We start from the raw sequence: 19,260 nt of genomic DNA, 5'->3' as shown, positions 1-19,260 counted from the left end.
GCTATTCCGACCCACAGTAGATCACCTCCAGTGTTATTCCATTTAATGGAATAATACACCTCAGCAGCACTCATGTCTGACAGTTTTACAATGATCCTTTCTCTCCATAACAGGCTTGACCAAAAAAGGCTGGTTATTATGGGCTGTTTGAGCAGCATGGTAATCTATGAATCGAGCAGCAGCCTCTCTGAGTTCACTAGATAAAGACAGTTGGCACCCTGTTCTGCCAGCACGGATATCAATACCCTTTATCCTTATCAGAGGGTCTGATCCTCAACATAGGAGCCTTGAGAGAGCGAGAGAGAGAGAGAGAGAGAGTGTGTGTGTGCCCTCCGAGCAGCATGTCTTCCCCAGTGATTACAGACCAGTCCAGCCGCAGGGCTTCACAAGTCACTCTACATAACCTGAGATTGCACCATTGTGTAAAAAGCAGTGGAGAAGTACAATCTTTTCACGTTGGGCGCAGAGCAATTCTCAGAACAAAGTGTAAACAGCGTGGCACCATTAAACTTTTAAGAAATGGCACAGAAAGATCCAAATGGCACCGGAGAGGCCGTGGCATGCAGACATGATATTTTCCACCCAGCATGGCCTGAATCTAAATATGAGTCTGCTCATGCAGGGCAAGCTGTGTCCCGTTTGTCCACTCTGTAATTGGAACAGTAGAATAATATGTTGTATTCTTCTCTCAATACTCAGAGCACGAATGTGAAAAACAGATAAATGTTGTCCTGGTCTTGGGCTGTCCACTCTTCATTCTGTCAGAGGGGACTGCATTGGGTTGTGGGCTGTGTCTGGCTGAAACATGCTCTCTGTCCTCACTATGACTATGAAAGAGGGTGTTTGCAAATGAAGTGTGTGTGGGGGGGCGCATGCACATCCCTGCCTGTGTGTGTGTTTGTTAATGTGTGTGTGCGTGCTAATGTGTGTCTGTGACATTGCAGGGAGTTTGGCCGCTGGAAAGTGAACAGCCTGGCTCAAGAGAGACAGAATAACAATGGTCTGGCCCTGCCCCTGGACCCCGAGTTCCTCCAGACCATCAGGCACCTGGGCAGACGGCCCAGCCTCAGCTCCATCACAGACAGCATCATCAGGAAGTACGGAACACACTTCCTGCTCTCAGCCACCCTGGGGGGTAAGAATAATATAATATTTATTTATTGGTGTAATGATTGGAAGACCTTTTTTCTTTCAACTCAATCCTCTGTATGCTGCTGATGCTCAGCTTCAAAAACACATACAGTAAATTCTCTCTTTGCTGTAAAGGTGTTGTATTGGATGTGTTGTTCTATTCCCCGGCCCAGTTCTCAGTGCATATTCTGCTCCACTCTGTGCCCCTGTGTGTGTTTAGGGGAGGAGTCGTTAATGATCTTTGTGGACAAGCGGAGGTTGAGTAGGATGGTGGAGGTGAGAGAGGCCAACAGTACGGCCGTGACTCTGGAGGCCCTGCACCAGCTGGCTGCCTCCTACTTCATTGACAGAGAGAGCACACTTCGCAAGCTGCACCACATCCAGATAGCATCCACAGCCATCAAGGTACCCCCCCCTAGCTGGGTCCATTAATCACTGTGTCAGTCATTATTACTGAGTAAGGAGTGTGATCAGCTGAGTTTGCCCTTTGCACAGCAGGACATCTTTGTCAGACTCAGCATTCGGAGTGATTAGTTTCCATGTGAGCCTGTGATTTATTTACACGTACCTGTGGCAATGACAGGATTATCATTGAGGAATTTCCCATGCATAGGCACCTTGTATTAGAGCTGTGTTTCCCAAATGGCCGTTTTGGACCAGCTGGTGAGCCACTCGTGTCCAATTTACATTTCTTTAAGAGTGATGGTTTAAAACTGGACTGCTAGACTGTTTTGTACATCTTGAGGCTTGGGGAACCACTTCTAAAGAATGTGGGGAAGTGGAGAAGGTGTGTGCTAAAATACATGTGACAGTCGTCCCTAACACAATTGTACAGTTCAGCATTGATTTTGAACATGATCTAAGATGAGGTAGAGTTAAAAACTCACTTGCAGTTTGAAAGCATCCATCCATTTATCATTGACTTATCCCGGTGCTCTCCCGTCTTGGGCCACCACAGACAGATAAGGCCCTATATTCCTTAAAGTGAATTGGCAACAGGACACATCATGGCTGCGTTGGCAGCGTCCTCGTGGACAAAGTGCTGCTAAAATAGTCTGATTGAGATGAATGGAGCAGAAGTCATCTGAGGTGCATTTGTTTGGGAGGCAGTTTCAGGTGACTGATGTGAAATATTCACAGCAACAGCTGCCTTTAATTCAGGCCATGGATTTTTACTTCACCAAGATGAAGACGGATGGCAAAACAAAAGCGTCTCTTAGAAAGAGAGCACCGGACAACGGCTTTAAGAGAACAGATTTTGAAGAGGAGAAAAGCCTGTCATCCTGGTATAATGTAGGAGCTATAGCTATAACACTCCGGGTGCAAAATAAAGGGAAGGGGAAAATGAAAAAGATAAAGAGGGGCGGGGAGGGGAAGTGGTGCCTCTACAATTACGCATCAGAGTGATGAATCCTCGGTTCTATTTCAACAATTTCTTAGAGAGCTTGCCCCATTTGTCAGCCATTTTGGGTATGAGTTAAGGTGTCACACGCTAATGAATAGAAGACGTATGAAGAATACTGGGGTTCCGCCATCTGTAATAAATGGTGCTTTAACCTACCAGCGAGCAAGGAACACTGACAGGAGACACTAACAGCGCTGGGTGGACATAAATCAAATGGTTAAAGTTTGATTTACAATCCAGGTCCGTTTCTACTAAGGTTTATTACAATTACCCTGAAAAACAACTAGCCATCGATGGGGAGAGGACAGAGGAGTGTTTTTGACCCAATTTGCTGCCCTGCTACTGCAGTGTTTAGTCATTCATGTCCTCTTATGGTTAATTTGTAGGAGAATAACGAGAAATTTTGAGGCTGAGCTTTGGAAATCAAGGAAATCTAGTGAGAAATGATGGTAGCGGTCGTTCATGATGTAGAACATATCTGATGGGGATAAATAAAAAACAAAGCACTCTGTCTTGTTTTATCCCTTGTGTATCAATGAATTATTCATTTCAGACAGATTTTGTCATCTTCATTATTATATTGTTGTGTCCTCTTTGACATTTTGCGATGTCCTCCCCTTCAAGAAAAAGACACCCTCAGATGCAAAAACAAGAGGAAGTTTGTTATTAAGGTCTTATATACTCTGGGGGAACTTTACAAATTAGATAAAGGTATGAGCTGCAGTCGGCTTCGCTTACCCTTTAACCTCTGTCTGGGTCGTCGTCAGTCAAGCTACTAATTTGCAAGCTGTGAGTAATCTTAACCTTTAGCCAGCTCTGTTTCCTCTCTCTGCAACATTGTCTGGCAAGAGCACCATAATTATTAAGCTCTGAGAGAAGGGAAGAGGGACACTAATTTGTTCCTAATCAAAAGGAGTCTCTCTCTCAGCCCCATCCAAGTTGGTGAAACAGACTCCCATCTAAAACAATATATCATAGTTTCCCTTGCCACAGTATTAACTCCTACTTTCTTCTCTTAAAGGTCCCCTGCTACTCCCCTGCGGATTTCAATGAGCCTCCATTTATTTAGGGGGAACAAATATCATCTCATGCTAGTTTATTTTTTCTTCAAGTCGATAAGCTGATCCCCAGCTCTGGTTGACATCGTAGTGTAAGCCAGTGCAACAAAGTGATTTTAAAACATCTTGCCGGAATCCTCAAAGAATGTCTAAACACGCGTAAACACATCTAGGATGTAAATGGGGATATGCGGCATCGACTAAGGCTATGCCTAGTGATTAAAAACAGGCTGATTCTCTGTGGTGCCGTGAAAAAAGCAATTTCCAAAGAAGCGCCGGTCCCAAACATTAATGGCATTCCATACTTTTTTAACAGGTTGTTGAATAGGCCTCTTAATACCCATTATTATTTAAATATCTGACACCTGGGGCTCACTTACTGTCATTTTATGTATTTTATTATGCTTTTGTGGAATTATTCATAGGTGGATTTAACAAAAGGCATGATCTTCATCAGTTTCCATGCCTCTGCCTTAGTGGTATCATGATAATATTAATAACGCTTTAGAAAATAATTGAGCTTCCTCGTCAATTGAGGCATTGCACCATGCATATAAAAGTATACAAGGGTTGTTACTGCATTGCTTTGGAGCACTTGTGATATGCTTATCTTTTCTCCATTCTCGCTTAAAACCATTAGCTATTCCCAAACACTAAACACTAGCAAGACCTTTAAACAATTCCCAAGTGGCAGATTCTTTGGTTGAGGCAGGGGACTCCGGTCCCTGCCTTAATCAGAGGAAGCATCCATAGTTTGAGTGAGTGAGTGCTGGTCCCTTATATCAGGTCTCGTGTGGCTCAGTTGGTAGAGCATTGTGCTTGCAACGCCAGGGTTGTGGGTTCGATTCCCACTAGGGACCAGTACAAAGAGAAAAGAATAGTAGAAAAAAATATGCTGTCACTACTAGTAGTTGTTTTGGATAAGAGTGTCTGCTGAATTACTTAAATGTAAAATATGATGATGCATACCAGACACGTCTCAATCACATCACATAACCAAGTAACACAAACTGCCTATTCAAGGAGAGCCTTTAAGAGCAATCACCAGACCCATTAAATGCTGCTGTTAGAATTTCTGATAGTCAGCACTCGATTATGGCATATTAATACAACCCTCACTCGCTCTCTCCCCAACTCATTTACATTTTTCTATCTACCAAAGTCCCCATAAGTTACTGAACATACTTTTATACAAACAACTGTTAAGAGTATTTTTTTTTTCTAAATCCATTTCTTATAGAAAGGACTAAGTGTGCATATGCTTGGCTTCGCTTGGTCCTTGTTGCAGATGGTCTCATTGCTATGCATAGAAAACCCAGATTTAAATTTAAAAATGTCCCTTTAAGTCGGACATCTGTCTGTGTTAGAAATTAATCTGCCCACCCCTCTAGACATTTCTCGGATTTTAATTATTTGCGTCGAAACATCACAAAAAAAAGAATGGAAATGCCGTCGATAGGCCTGCTGAAGTTGTGGTTTTCTCTCTCTTTTTCACCTACCCACCAATCCTCTCTCTTTCCCCCCCTCCCTCTCCATTTCAAAGTAACTCAGACCTCAATGTTGAATGAAAATGAAAAATAATATTATGTGATTATCCTATAATGAATCACTGATGCTTATATAATGAAGGTTGGTCATGGTTCTGGTGTCTTAATGCTTTGAATGCACACCTTTTGATACAGTTCAGTTTTTGTTCTTCTTCTTTTTCTTTATTGTGTCTCACCCTTCACTCTGTTTTCCCAGTGACCTTAAAGTAGGTGTCAAAGAATGCTAACTTTTCTGCCCAAAGAGGGAAAGGAAAAGTGTCCCATTTCTTCTGGATGTAGAACCATAGTTCCTCATTAATCTACACTGGTGATGTGGTTACTTTTATCGGCCCTTTGGGGAAATATTAAAAGAAGGAGCCACTGTGGCATTAGGGGAGAATAACTTGCAAGTGACGAGGAGGGAGATGGATAGGCCCGCAGGCTGCCAGTTTGTCTTGGAAGGGTGGCAGAGAAACCTTGATATACGGGAGCTTTAAATCATCCTTTTGTCAAGGATGATTGAGCTGTGATTGTGAATGATCTAACCACTCACTCAGAGGAGAACAGAGATCCCCGTGTCTTTCTGATTTGTCAGCGTGAATCTAGTGATATGTATGTGAGGCTTGCATGTAACTGCATCTTTCAAGACTTAAAGCAAAATTGGAAGGAGTTATTCTTTTTTATTTTTTGTTACTTTTTCTTCATACGTAGTTCTTTCTTTTACTTTTTTGCAGACTCCACATTCTTCTCTCCCCTGTGTCAGATGACAGGGCTTTTGGGTTGCATTGCTACTGTATGTCATCACTTTCTCTGCATAGACAAGAAACCCACTCTCACCCTTAAGCTTCTTCATGTACCATACTTTTTGGATATAACATCATGTGGCCTATGAGCAGAGTATACTGAATAGTAAATATGTCTAAATGCATAACCTTGGTGTTGCATCATACACCAAATAACTAAACTACTGTATCTAGACTACTTGTAATGTTTGTCGATGTGAACATTTAAACGTGTCTCAATAAGGTGTAAAATATTTAGTCCTGTGGAAGTACAGATGGTAGGAAGTGAGTGAGTGTACTATTGTTGTTGTTAATCTCATTCCACATGACATTCAGCTCTGCATCCCTACATTTTTTATGACTTTAGTGGCTCTCTCTCACAGTGTAGTGGAGTATTGCCATGTGCCTCTTTCTTTCCCGTTAGGTGACCGAAACCAGGACAGGCCCTCTTGGATGCAGTAACTATGACAACCTGGACTCAGTCAGCTCTGTTCTGGTTCAGAGCCCTGAAAACAAGATTCATCTGCAAGGTCGGCCATCCATAATTGAACCCACCCAGACGTTCTGATGGAATTGTCACAGTTTATATTCTCTGCCAAGCGTTAGACAAGAGGCACCAGAGTGTCAGAAGGAATATAGCTTCAATCCGTCTTTGTCTGCCATTGGAAACCGAACCCCTGGATTCCTAAGTGAATCACAGGGATTTGTAGACATGTATGAACAAGCCAGTGGAAATGTATCTATAAAGTGACCAGAGAGTACCTCCTCTTCTGTCCTATAGTAACTTACAGTAGAAAGGCTATAGTTACTACAGTATTTGAGTCTAGTTTACATTATTACAGTAATTTGTCTTGTAGTTTAGCCAGTATTGTCATATATAAACTGTACCATATCCTCTCCTCTGTCCTCTCCCCAGGTCTCCAGGCCATCCTACCAGAGTACCTGAGGGCCAGGTTCGTCCAGGCGGCTCTGAGCTACATCGGCTGTAACGAGGAGGGTCAGTTTGTGTGCCGGGACAATGACTGTTGGTGCCGCTGCAGTCCAGGCTTCCCCCAGTGTAACTGCCCCGACGTGGACCTGAGGGCCATGGAGGCCAGCCTACTGCACATCAGGGACACCTGGAACATGGCCAACCAGGACTTTGAGGAGTCGGGTATGGAAGTATGACATTGACAATACACTCACAGAGGCGTATATAGAGAGTTTGTAACATTGAAGATACTTGCACAAATGTACTGCTATGTCAAATCAAATCAAATATTATTTGTCACATGCGGCGAATGTAACAAGTGTAGACCTTACCGTGAAATGCTTACTTACAAGCCCTTAACCAACAATGCAGTTCAAGAAATAGAGTTAAGAAAATATTTACTAAATAAACTCAAGTATAAAATGAAAAGTAACACAATAAAATAACAATAACGAGGCTATATACAGGGGGTACGGGATAGAGTCAATGTGCGGGGGTACAGGTTAGTCGAGGTAATTTGTACATGTAGGTAGGGGTAAAGTGACTATGCATGGATAATAAACAGCGAGTAGCAGCAGTGTAATAACGAAGGGCGGGGTGTCAATGTAAATAGTCCGGGTGGCCATTTGATTAATTGTTCAGCAGTCTTATGGCTTGGGGGTAGAAGCTGTTAAGGAGCCTTTTGGACCTAGACTTGGTGCGGTAGCAGAGAGAACAGTCTATGACTTGGGGGACTGGAGTCTTTGACAATTTTTTGGCCCTTCCTCTGACACCGCCTAGTTTATAGGTCCTGGATGGCAGGAAGCTTGGCCCCAGTGATGTACTGCGCCGGTACTGGGCCGTACGCACTACCCTCTGTAGCGCCTTACGGTCGGATGCCTAGCAGTTGCCATACCAGGCGGTGATGCAACCGGTCAGGATGCTCTCGATGGTGCAGCTGTAGAACTTTTTGAGGATCTGGGGACCCATGCTAAATCTTTTCAGTCTTCTGAGGTATGCCACAGAACCTTACACAACACGGAAATCAGTGTGACGTCTGCTGTCTATGGGTTCACATGTACAGTACCAATCAAAAGTTTATTTTTTACTATTTTCTACATTGTAGAATAATAGTGAAGACATCAAAAGTATGAAATAACACATACAAAATCATGTAGTAATCAAAAAAGTATAAATATCTCAACCAGCTTCACCTGGAATGCTTTTCCAACAGTCTTGAAGGAGTTCCTACATATGCTGAGCACTTGTTGGCTGCTTTTCCTTCACTCTGCGGTCCGACTCATCCCAAACCATCTCAATAGGGTTGAGGTCGGGGGATTGTGGAGGCCAGGTCATCTGATGCAACACTCCATCACTCTCCTTCTTGGTCAAATAGCCCTAACACAGCCTGGAGGTGTATTGGGTCATTGTCCTGTTGAAAAACAAATGATAGTCCAAATAAGCCCAAACCAGATGGAATGGCGTATCTCTGCAGAATGCTGTCGTAGCCATGCTGGTTAAGTGTGCTTTGAATTCTAAATAAATCACAGACAGTGTCACCAGCAAAGCACCCCCACACCATCACACCTCCTACTCTATGCTTTACGGTGTCTCACAAAGACACAGCGATTGGAACCAAAATTCTCCAATTTGGACTCCAGAATAAAATAACAAATTTCCACCGGTCTAATGTCCATTGCTCATGTTTCTTGGCCCAAGCAGGTCTCTTCTTATTATTGGTGTCCTTTAGTAGTGGTTTCTTTCCAGCAATTCGACCATGAAGGCCTGATTCACACAGTCTCCTCTGAACAGTTGATGTTGACATGTGTCTGTTACTAGAACTCTGTGAAGCATTTATTTGGGCTGCAATTTCTGAGGCTGGTAACTCTAATGAAATAATCTTCTGCAGCAGATGTATCTCTGGGTCTTCCATTCCTGTGGCGGTCCTCATGAGAGCCAGTTTGATCATAGCACTTAATGGTTTTTGTGACTGCACTTGAAGAAACGTTCAAAGTTCTTGATATTTTCCGTATTGACTGACCTTCATGTCTTAAAGTAATGATGGACTGTCATTTCTCTTTGCCTATTTGAGCTGTTCTTGCCATAATATGGACTTGGTTTTTTACCAAATAGGGCTATCTTCTGTATAACCCCTACCTTGTCACAACACAACTGATTGGCTCAAACACATTAAGAAGGAAAGATATTCCACAAATTAACTTTTAAAGAGGCACACCTGTTAATTACATTTACATTACATTTTAGTCATTTAGCAGACGCTCTTATCCAGAGCGACTTACAGTTAGTGAGTGCATATATTATTTTTTTATTTTCTTCATACTGGCCCCCTGTGGGAATCGAACCCACAACCCTGGGGTTGCAAACGCCATGCTCTACCAACTGAGCTACATCCCTGCTGGCCATTCCCTCCCCTACCCTGGACGACGCTGGGCCAATTGTGCACTGCCCCATGGGTCTCCCGGTCGCGGCCAGCTACGACAGAGCCTGGATTTGAACCAGGATCTCTAGTGGCACAGCTAGCACTGTGATGCAGTGCCTTAGACCACTGTGCCACTCGGTAATTGAAATGCATTCCCGGTGACTACCTCATGAAGCTGGTTGAGAGAATGCCAATAGTGTGCAAAGCTGTCATCAAGGCAAAGGGTGGCTACTTTGAAGAATCTAGCATATTTATATACATATTTAACTATTATTCTACAATGTAAAGATTTTTACAAATAAAGAAGAACCCTTGAATGAGTTGGTGTGTCCAAACTTTTGACTGGTAGTGCATATTTAGAGGCTGAATTATTCATATTAAATGTCAGGCCACTCTTGAGAAGTCTGTAAACATATACAGTGCCTCCAGAAAGTATTCACACCCCTTGACTTTTTCCACATTTTGTTGTTTTACAGCCTGAATCTAAAATGGATTAAATTGAAATTTGCTGACACTGGCTTACACACAATACCCCATAATGTCAAAGTACAAATTAATTAAAAGTGAAAAGCTAAAATGTATTGAATCAATAAGTATTCAACCCATTTGTTATGGCAAGCGTAAATAAGTTCAGGAGTAAACATTTGCTTAACAAGTCCAATAATAAGTTGCATGGACTCTGTGTGCAATGATAGTGTTTAACATGATTTTTGAATACCTCAATTCTGTACCCCACACATAAATATCTGTAAGGTCCCTCAGTCGACCAGTGAATTTCAAACACAGATTCAACCACAAAGACCAGGGAGGTTTTCCAATGCCTCACAAAAAGGGCAGACATTGAATATCCCTTGAGCATGGTGAAGTTGCTTTTCTACACCCAGTCACTACAAAGATACAGGCGTCCTTCCTAACTCATTTGCCGTAGAGGAAGGAAACTGCTCAAGGATTTCACAATGAGGCCAATGGTGACAGTTACAGATTTTAATGGCTGTGAAAGGAGAAATATTAGGATGGATTAACAACATAGTAGTTACTGCACAATACTAACCTAATTGACAGAGTGAAAAGAAGGAAGCCTGTACATAATAAAAAATATTCCAAAACATGCATCCTGTTTGCAATAAGGCACTAAAGTAAAATGTCAAAAAATGTGGCAAAGAAATTAACTTAATGTCCTGAATACAAAGTGTTCTGTTTGGGGCAAATCCAACACAACACATCACTGAGCACCACTCTTCATATTTTAAAGCATGGTGGTGGCTGCATGGCTGCATCATGTTATGGATATGCTTGTCATCGGCAAGGACTAGGGAGTTTTGTAGGATAAAAATAAACAGAATAGAGCTAAGCACAGGCAAAACCCTAGAGGAAAACCTGGTTCAGTCTGTTTTCCAACAGACACTGGGAGACAAATTCACCTTTCAACAGGACATTAACCAAAATACAAGGCCAAATATACACTGGAGTTACTTACCAAGGTGACATTGAATGTTCCTGAGTGGCCTAGTTACATGTTTTACTTACATTTGCTTGAATATCTATGGCAAGACTTGAAAATGGCTGTCTAGCAATGATCAACAACCAACTTGACAGAGCTTGAATAATTTTTTTAAGAATAATGTGCAAATATTGTACAGTCCAGGTGTGCAAAGCTCTTAGAGACTTACCCAGAAAGACTCACAGTCATAATCGCTGCAAAAGGTGATTCGAACATGTATTGACTCAGGGTTGTGAATACTTATGTAAATTAAATATTTCTGTATTTCATTTTCAATAAATTTCTAAAAACATGTTTTCACTTTGTCATTATGGGGTATTGTGTGTAGACGGGTGAGGAAAAAATAATATTTAATCAATTTTGAATTCAGGCTGTAATACAACATAAGTCAAGGGGTATGAATACTTTCTGAAGGCACTGTATGTTTAATTCACATGGCCCATGCGAGGGACTAAACCCACAACCTTGATGTTGGCAGCATTATAGTGTAACTGTCTGAGCCAGTTGGACCAATTATACCCTCCACACCATCTGCCCTGCTGCTTTGTTGATGTGAGGTGTTTCATTTGCCCTGGTTCAGTACCTGTAGTTCTGCAGTGGTTCGTCTCAGAGCAGAGCTGTGGGAAGGCATTAAGAGGGAAGCATTGTTACCTAGCTGTTTTCAGCCGCTGACAAGATAATAATGGTGGGAAGAGGCCTGACTTTCAGGGATGAGGTGTCATTGTCGTTGCAGTGAAATAGCGTTCCTTTCTTGGCAGGAACGGACAGTTTTTTTCTCTCTCTCTCTCTGGTTGTGTCCCGGGAATGGTGCCAGCCTAAGCAGGTTTACTCAGGGTGCAATGAAGCACTCTAATTCATCTGAATACAACAGCTGGAGGCTGATGATTTAAAACATGTAAACATCCTTTACCAAGCACATCATGGAATCTAATGGCCGTAAAGACATTACTATGTTTTCTTCTAATTGCAATCTGAGATCTCTCTCCTAATATAACGCTGGTTTATCAAAAATTCTGTTGTGTTAGTGTAATTCATTTCACAGCAGTACATATTTCACCATGGCTAATCACTCTGAGAGCGAATGACGATTGTAATCAGATATAATCAACATCACTGTTAATTGTAAATATCACTGTCACTTTCTCATTACAGATTAGGTTGAATATATTTTTCAGAATTGAATTCTATCATGAAAGTATATATTAATAGATTTTTGTTCATTCCTGCGATGCCCCCTTTCACTCGTTAAACCTGACACTTACCCTGAAGCAAAGTAATATTTTTTGCTGCTTTTCTGTTTGGCTGTTGTGCCTCTACACATGAGCTTGCTCTGCCAGGAGCTGGCTGGGGTCTTGGTATTTCAAACAGAGACACAGACCCACATTTAGTTCTGCCTCTTTCTATTAACATATGCGTCACACAGTATCACTTCCATTCTCCCCCATGGCGGCCCGGCAAACCAAGTCCCATGTGCTCTCTCTAAAGTGATCCCTTAATGTCGTCTGACTTTATCAGCCAAAATGAACAGAATCATATAAATAAATAAATAAATAAGCGGAGCAGAACGACGAGGGGCCATTAAACCTCTCCACACTTGTCTGCCTTTCAGAGGAGTTCCAGAACTTTTTGCGGAGACTCCCGACGTTCTACGCCCTCAACACATCTGCCATCCAGTACTTCTGGAAGATGGAGCCGGCCGTCCACCAGCGCTACAGACAGCTGGAGCTCAGCAGCAGACAGCTCATCGCCAAATCCAGACGAATTGTCAAAAAACTCTTCACCCTCAGCAAGAGGTGTCGGACACAGCCTAAAGTCATTGTGCTGAGAGAGAGGTGAGAATATATTATGATATATGATAAACATTGCCAGTGATGTTTAGCAGGCATGGATGTGCATGAAGAATCGGGGGGGGAGAGAGTGACAGAGACAGGTGAGAAGATGCTATGATAAACATCGTTAGTGACCTTTAAATGACATCAATATGGATGAAGATTCAAGCCTCAAACTGGTAGTTATTTCTGTGCTATCTCTGGATGGGGTTTCAAACTAATAACATGGTAATAAACACGACACTTTGCTTTCAGCAGAGACCTGAGAAGGGCTTTTGTAGAATTGAAAAAGAATTGTTCCGATGCTGATGACTTGGTCCCGGTCTAGGCTCCCTCCAAAACATCCAGGCCCTGTAAGCAATCCCCCTGAGTATCCCTTTTGTGCCTGAATAGACTCGGGGATGTTGTGAATGTCCCAGTCTAAAATGGCTGCTGTTCAGACATACACATTGTTGATAGGTGAGGGGAGAGAAATTCTGTACTCTGCATATTGCTTTGACATTTCTGAACTGATGTTTTATGTTTCTTATGTTCAAAAGAGTTCACAGGCAATCAATCAGAACATGAGATAGCAGCTCCAATTTCACCAACCCACTTGTCGGGTGAAACTCTGCTGTGCTCGTGTTTTTTTTCTTCATTTTCTTCTAAATTTGTTGTAGAAAACGTTTCACTTGGCAAAATCAGCCCATATTTCTTTGTCATGGGAAAATTCATCCAACTTTAACAAGCATAGAGGACTGATTAATAAAACTTAAACTCTATTTCATACATTAGATATACTGAGATTGCTTTTATTTTCACAGACTATAATAATAATAATAATAATAATAATAATATGCCATTTAGCAGATGCTTTTATCCAAAGCGACTTACAGTCATGCGTGCATACATTTTTGTGTATGGGTGGTCCCGGGGATCGAACCCACTACCCTGGCGTTACAAGCAACGTGCTCTACCAGCTGAGCTACAGAGGACCACATACAGAGAATACAGTAGTTACCTTGCTTGATACTCTGACTAATACGGTCAGCCATAATTCATGTCATAATTCATTAATGTTTATTATTTAGATACAAAATCCCATTGAGAGAGCATCCTTTTCATATGGCTTTCCTTTTACTCTTATTTTTCGCTGTCAAGGACTATATTTGCTTATTTTTTTATTAAACTACTTATAATGGATGTGGCCATGAGGTTCTCATAAGCTGTGAAAATACAGCCACAGAAAATTAGTACTAGTCTCCTAGTACTATTGCTATTGGGGCTCTAACACAGAAGTGATCGTTTACATGAAGAGTCTGACATATTTGTCTTAATGGGTTTTAGTAAAGCAATACAAGCTGCTCTCTACCCTTTCCATTTCCATTATAGGTTTCTTTGCCCCTTCCATTTCCCATAAGGTTTCTCAACCTTATGGTGTTTCACCAAATTGTTTCATGGACGCAATTCATTAAGTAAATCCAGTTATTTACAGAGAATTGGGTGCCAGCACAGAGATGTAGAGACACAGGGCTCTATTTTCGGCTGGTGCTAAGGAGGCGCAGGTTAGTTTGCAATAATGTAAAAACTGATGCACTGGATTTTGAGAGCGGTAGCGCAGCCTATCCAGCCATGATGCACAGTACCCATGGAAGGAGAGATGTGCCTTTTTTGCCTTTGAATCTCGTATTTAGAAACATGAAAAAACTATTTAGTTTAATTTGATTAAAAAAACAAGCATAGCCTACCCTCCCCTTAATCAAGGCTGGTTTAGCAGCATCGCATAGCTACGTCTTTTTATCCTGCCATTAGCCAAGTAGCCTTTGAATAAAGGGGTTTTAAATGGTCTACTGAGAGTGCTTTGAAATATTTTTGATGCAACTGGTCAGGACGCTCTCTATGGTGCAGTGGTAGTATTTGTAGAGGACCAAGGGCAGCATGCCAAATTTCTTCAGCCGCCTTAGGTAATAGAGACTCTGTTGTGCCCTCTTGACAAGAGTGGTGGTTTTATTTGTCCATGACAGGTCCTCGGTGATGTGGACTCCGAGGAACGTAAAACTCGTGATTCTCTCTACTGCAGTCCCGTTGATGTGGATCAATGGTAGGCTATCCATCCCCTCGTCCGATTACCAAAGACATGCTCCTCCAAACTATTCAGTCCTCCTATAATGGCATATCAACAGCGTAAAAAATAAAAAACTGGCTCGCACATAGGCAACGGTACAATTGACAGGAGCCTAGTATTTTTGTAGACGTGCAAATGTTATGCGTAAAGACATTTAGGCCTAAGTGTGCACACAGTGCCATGGAACGAGAGAAGCGATTTATAATATGTTTCTGACTCGATCCTATTTAGACATTGTTGTTGGTTTAAAAAACAGATTGATTGATTGTTTTTCATTTAATTTGATTAAAAACCAAAACTTATTAGAAAGATTCACCGTCCATTGGTTTATGGTGAGAACATACACTACCGTTCAAAAGTTTGGGGTTACTTAGAAATGTCCTTGTTTTCGAAAGAAAAGCAATTTTTTGGTCCATTAAAATAACATCAAATTGATCAGAAATACAGTGTAGACATTGTTAATGTTGTAAATGGCTATTGTAGCTGGAAACGGCTGATTTTTTAAAAATGGATTATCTACATAGGCGTACAGAGGCCCATTATCAGCAACCGTTAGTCCTGTGTTCCAATGGCACGTTGTGTTTGCTAATCCAAGTTTATCATTTTAAAAAGCTAATTGATCATTAGAAAACCCTTTTGCAATTATGTTAGCACAGCTGAAAACTGGGCCACTCAAGAACATTCACTGTCTTCTTGTTAAGCAACTCCAGTGTATATTTGGCCTTGTGTTTTAGGTTACTGTCCTGCTGAAATGTGAATTAATCTCCCAGTGTCTGGTGGAAAGCAGACTGAACCAGGTTTCCCTCTAGGATTTTGCATGTGCTTAGCTCCATTCCGTTTTTCTTTTTATCCTGAAAAACGCCCCAGTCCTTAACAATTACAAGCATACCCATAACATGATTCAGCAATCACTATGCTTGAAAATATGGAGAGTGGTACTCAGTAATGTGGTATGGATTTGCCCCAAACATAACACTTTGATTTCAGGACAAAAAGTAAATTACTTTGCCACATTTTTTGCTGTATTACATTAGTTCCTTGTTGCAAACAGGATGCATGTTTAGGAATATGTGTATTATGTACAGGCTTCCTTCTTTTCACTCTGTCAATTAGGTTAGTATTGTGGAGTAACTACAATCTTGTTTTCTCCTATCACAGCCATTGTAACTGTTTTAAAGTCACCATTGGCCTCATGGGGAAATCCCTGAGCGGTTTCCTTCCTCTCCAGCAACTGAGTTAGGAAGGACGCCTGTATCTTTGTAGTGACGGGGAGTATTGATACACCATCCAACGTGAAATTAATAACTTCATCATGCTCAAATGGGTATTCGATGTCTGCTTTTTTATTGTTCTTTATTTTTATTCTACCAATAGGTGCCTTTCTTTCCAAGGCATTGGAAAACCTCCCTGGTCTTTGTGGTTGAATCTGTGTTTGAAATTCACTGCTCGACTGAAGGACCTTAAAGATAATTGCATGTGTGGGATACAGAGATGAGCTAGTCATTCAAAAATAATATTAAAGGCCTCCCGAGTGGTGCAGCGGTCTAAGGCCCCAGGTTCGATCCCAGGCTGTGTCACAGCCGGCCGTGACCGGGAGACCCATGAGGCGGCGCACAATTGGCCCAGCGTCGTTGGGGGAGGGTTTGGCCGGCCGGGATTTCCTTGTCCCATCACGCTTTAGCAACTCCTTGTGGTGGGGCCGGGTGCCTGCAAGCTGACTTCGGTCGCCAGCTAGACGGTGTTTCCTCCGACACATTGGTGCGGCTGGCTTCTGGGTTAAGCAAGCAGTGTTTCAAGAAGCATTGCGGCTTGGCAGGGTCATGTTTCGGAGGATGCATACTCTCGACCTCTGCCTCTCCCGAGTCGCAGCGATGGGACAAGACTGTAACTACCAATTGGATATCACAAAAGTGGGGAGAAAAAGGAGTAAAAAGTACAAAAATAAATAATATTAAACATTATTATTGGACACCGAGTGAATCCATGCAAATTATTATGTTACTTGTTAAGTTCATTTTTACTCCTGAATTTATTTAAGGCTTGCCATAACAAAGGGGTTGAATACTTATTGACTCAAGATATTTCAGCTTTTGATTTTTTATTAATTTGAAAAACATCATTCCATTTTGACATTATGGGGTAATGTGTGTAGGTCAGTGACAAAACAATCTCAATTTATTCCATTTTAAAATCAGGCTGTAACAACAAAATGTGTAAATGGTCAAGGGGTGTGAATACTTTCTGGTGTATTAGAATAAATTATTGGTACCATTATTGTCTTTACATTCTTTTATTTTTTACACAAAGATTGACCACAAAGGTTGCAATTTTTCCATTCACTATAATGGGGGGATCCTGTTTTCTGCTAACAATGCCTGCAGTACCGCGGTCGGCCTTCAACTTCCGTGGCTTCAATGAGAGGGGGCAGTCGTTCTCCCCTGGTACTGACAGACTGACTGCTATATGTAACACCTCTTCAGTTGCCACCCACCTTCTCTTTCACTTCACCCCATCTCTCATGCAATACGACTCCAGCAGTATTTACATATCCCCTGCCATGAAGTATTCTTGGGTCGGCTTGGTGGGAGAACAGTGAGGAGAGATATGCACAATACCCATGTGGGCGACAAGACCAGGCCCAGTAGATATAAATGTTTCTGAAGCTATAAAGAGAATTGATTAACATACACAGCCAAATGTCTTATAGATAAATAACCCATTATAGATACGTTTTAAAGGAGAACATTTTATTTTCTGCTTATCCACTTCCATATATTTTCATAAACTGTCGTCAATTCTTCATAAACTGTTGCTGTGTGCACATATACCCACATAGATACTGCATTTATCATTGTTTACAGTATGTCTCATCTGGGGTTTTGAAAATACCGTGACACCCTGCCTGCATATATATATGAATTAAACACTCTGCGACAACCTACTGACATGGCCAGACATAAAATGCTACAGGGGAAAACCTAATATATTGTTATTTCGTCAGGAAAATACAGCTGTATCATGATATGAACCCAAAGAAGATGGAACTTTGTATTGGGGAATGTGAATATCTGCCAACATTGCGGTTATTTTAGTGAACTTGATATCCCCAAAGTGACTGTACGTACGTACGTATGTTCATACCCCAACCAAAAGCCATGGAAGCCATGAATTACAGGCAACATCCGCACGAGCTGCCGCTTTCAAGGAGCAGGACTCTAACCCGGACGCTTATAAGAAATCCCGCTATGCCCTCCGACGAGTCATCAAACAGGCAAAGAGTCAATATAGGACTAAGATTGAATCGTACTACACCAGCTCCGACGCTCGTCGGATGTGGCAGGGCTTGCAAACTATTACAGACTACAAAGGGAAGCACAGCCACGAGCTGCCCAGTGACACAAGCCTACCAGACGAGCTAAATCACTTCTATGCTCGCATCGAGGCAAGCAACACTGAAGCATGCATGAGAGCATCAGCTGTTCCGGATGACTATGTGATCACGCTCTCCGTAGCCGATGTGAGTAAGACTTTTAAGCAGGTCAACATTCACAAGGCCGCAGGGCCAGACGGATTACCAGGACGTGAACTCCGAGCATGCGCTGACCAACTGGCAAGTGTCTTCACTGACATTTTCAACATGTCCCTGACTGAGTCTGTAATACCAACATGTTTCAAGCAGACCACCATAGTCCCTGTGCCCAAGAACACTAAGATAATCTGCCTAAATGACTACCAACCCGTATCACTCACGTATGTAGCCATGAAGTGCTTTGAAAGGCTGGTCATGGCTCACATCAACACCATTATCCCAGAAACCCTAGACCCACTCCAATTTGCATACTGCCCCAACAGATCCACATATGATGCAATCTCTATTGCACTCCACACTGCCCTTTCCCACCTGGACAAGAGGAACACCTATGTGAGAATGCTATTCATTGACTACAGCTCAGCGTTCAACACCATAGTGCCCTCAAAGCTCATCACTAAGCTAAGGACCCTGGGACTAAACACCTCGCACTGCAACTGGATCCTGGACTTCCTGACGGGCCGCCCCCAGGTGGTAAGGGTAGATAACAACACATCTGCCACACTGATCCTCAACATGGGGGCCCCTCAGGGGTGCGTGCTCAGTCCCCTCCTGTACTCCCTTTTCACCCATGACTGCATGGCCAGGCACGACTCCAACACCATCATTAAGTTTGCCGACGACACAACAGTGATGGCCCCATCCTGTCACGTCACTTCCCGTTGAACGCGAAATGAGGAAGAGTTGCTAGCTTCTACCACGACAAAGCCCAAAGCCAGTGGGAGTACAGTTGTCGAGGACAGTGGTGTCTCTCTATCACATGTGAGCCTGGAAGGGAAGAGAGAGCCAAGCCTATGGGTTCGTAGCTTCAACCCCGCAGCACACACACACACACCTATTGATTAATGGACTGCTGAATGTATATTTTTTTATCTTGCTTTGTTTGCTCTTTTCAGTATTATGTCTATCTCTGATAATGTACACAGGAAAGGGTTGAAAATAGCCC

General features: G+C 42.3%; 1 protein-coding gene across 1 annotated transcript in view; it reads left to right on the top strand.

Moving 5' to 3' along the window:
- The window catches only part of LOC311131468 (BMP/retinoic acid-inducible neural-specific protein 3-like), a gene marked incomplete at both ends in the record, with an annotated part of 44,424 nt that overhangs the window by 17,321 nt on the left and 7,843 nt on the right, over nt 1-19,260 (top strand). Inside the window, 5 exons of the mRNA XM_084164482.1 lie at nt 945-1,135; nt 1,352-1,536; nt 6,327-6,432; nt 6,819-7,055; nt 12,402-12,624. Of these exons, the coding sequence (XP_084020608.1) occupies nt 945-1,135; nt 1,352-1,536; nt 6,327-6,432; nt 6,819-7,055; nt 12,402-12,624 (942 nt within the window). The remainder of the gene's footprint in view (nt 1-944; nt 1,136-1,351; nt 1,537-6,326; nt 6,433-6,818; nt 7,056-12,401; nt 12,625-19,260) is intronic.

The sequence above is a fragment of the Coregonus lavaretus genome (assembly GCF_964263955.1).
Source record: "Coregonus lavaretus genome assembly, chromosome: 6".
Classification (NCBI taxonomy): Eukaryota; Metazoa; Chordata; class Actinopteri; order Salmoniformes; family Salmonidae; genus Coregonus; species Coregonus lavaretus.
The sequence above is the reverse complement of the archived record's forward strand: the minus strand, read 5'-3'. Positions and strand labels throughout refer to the sequence as shown.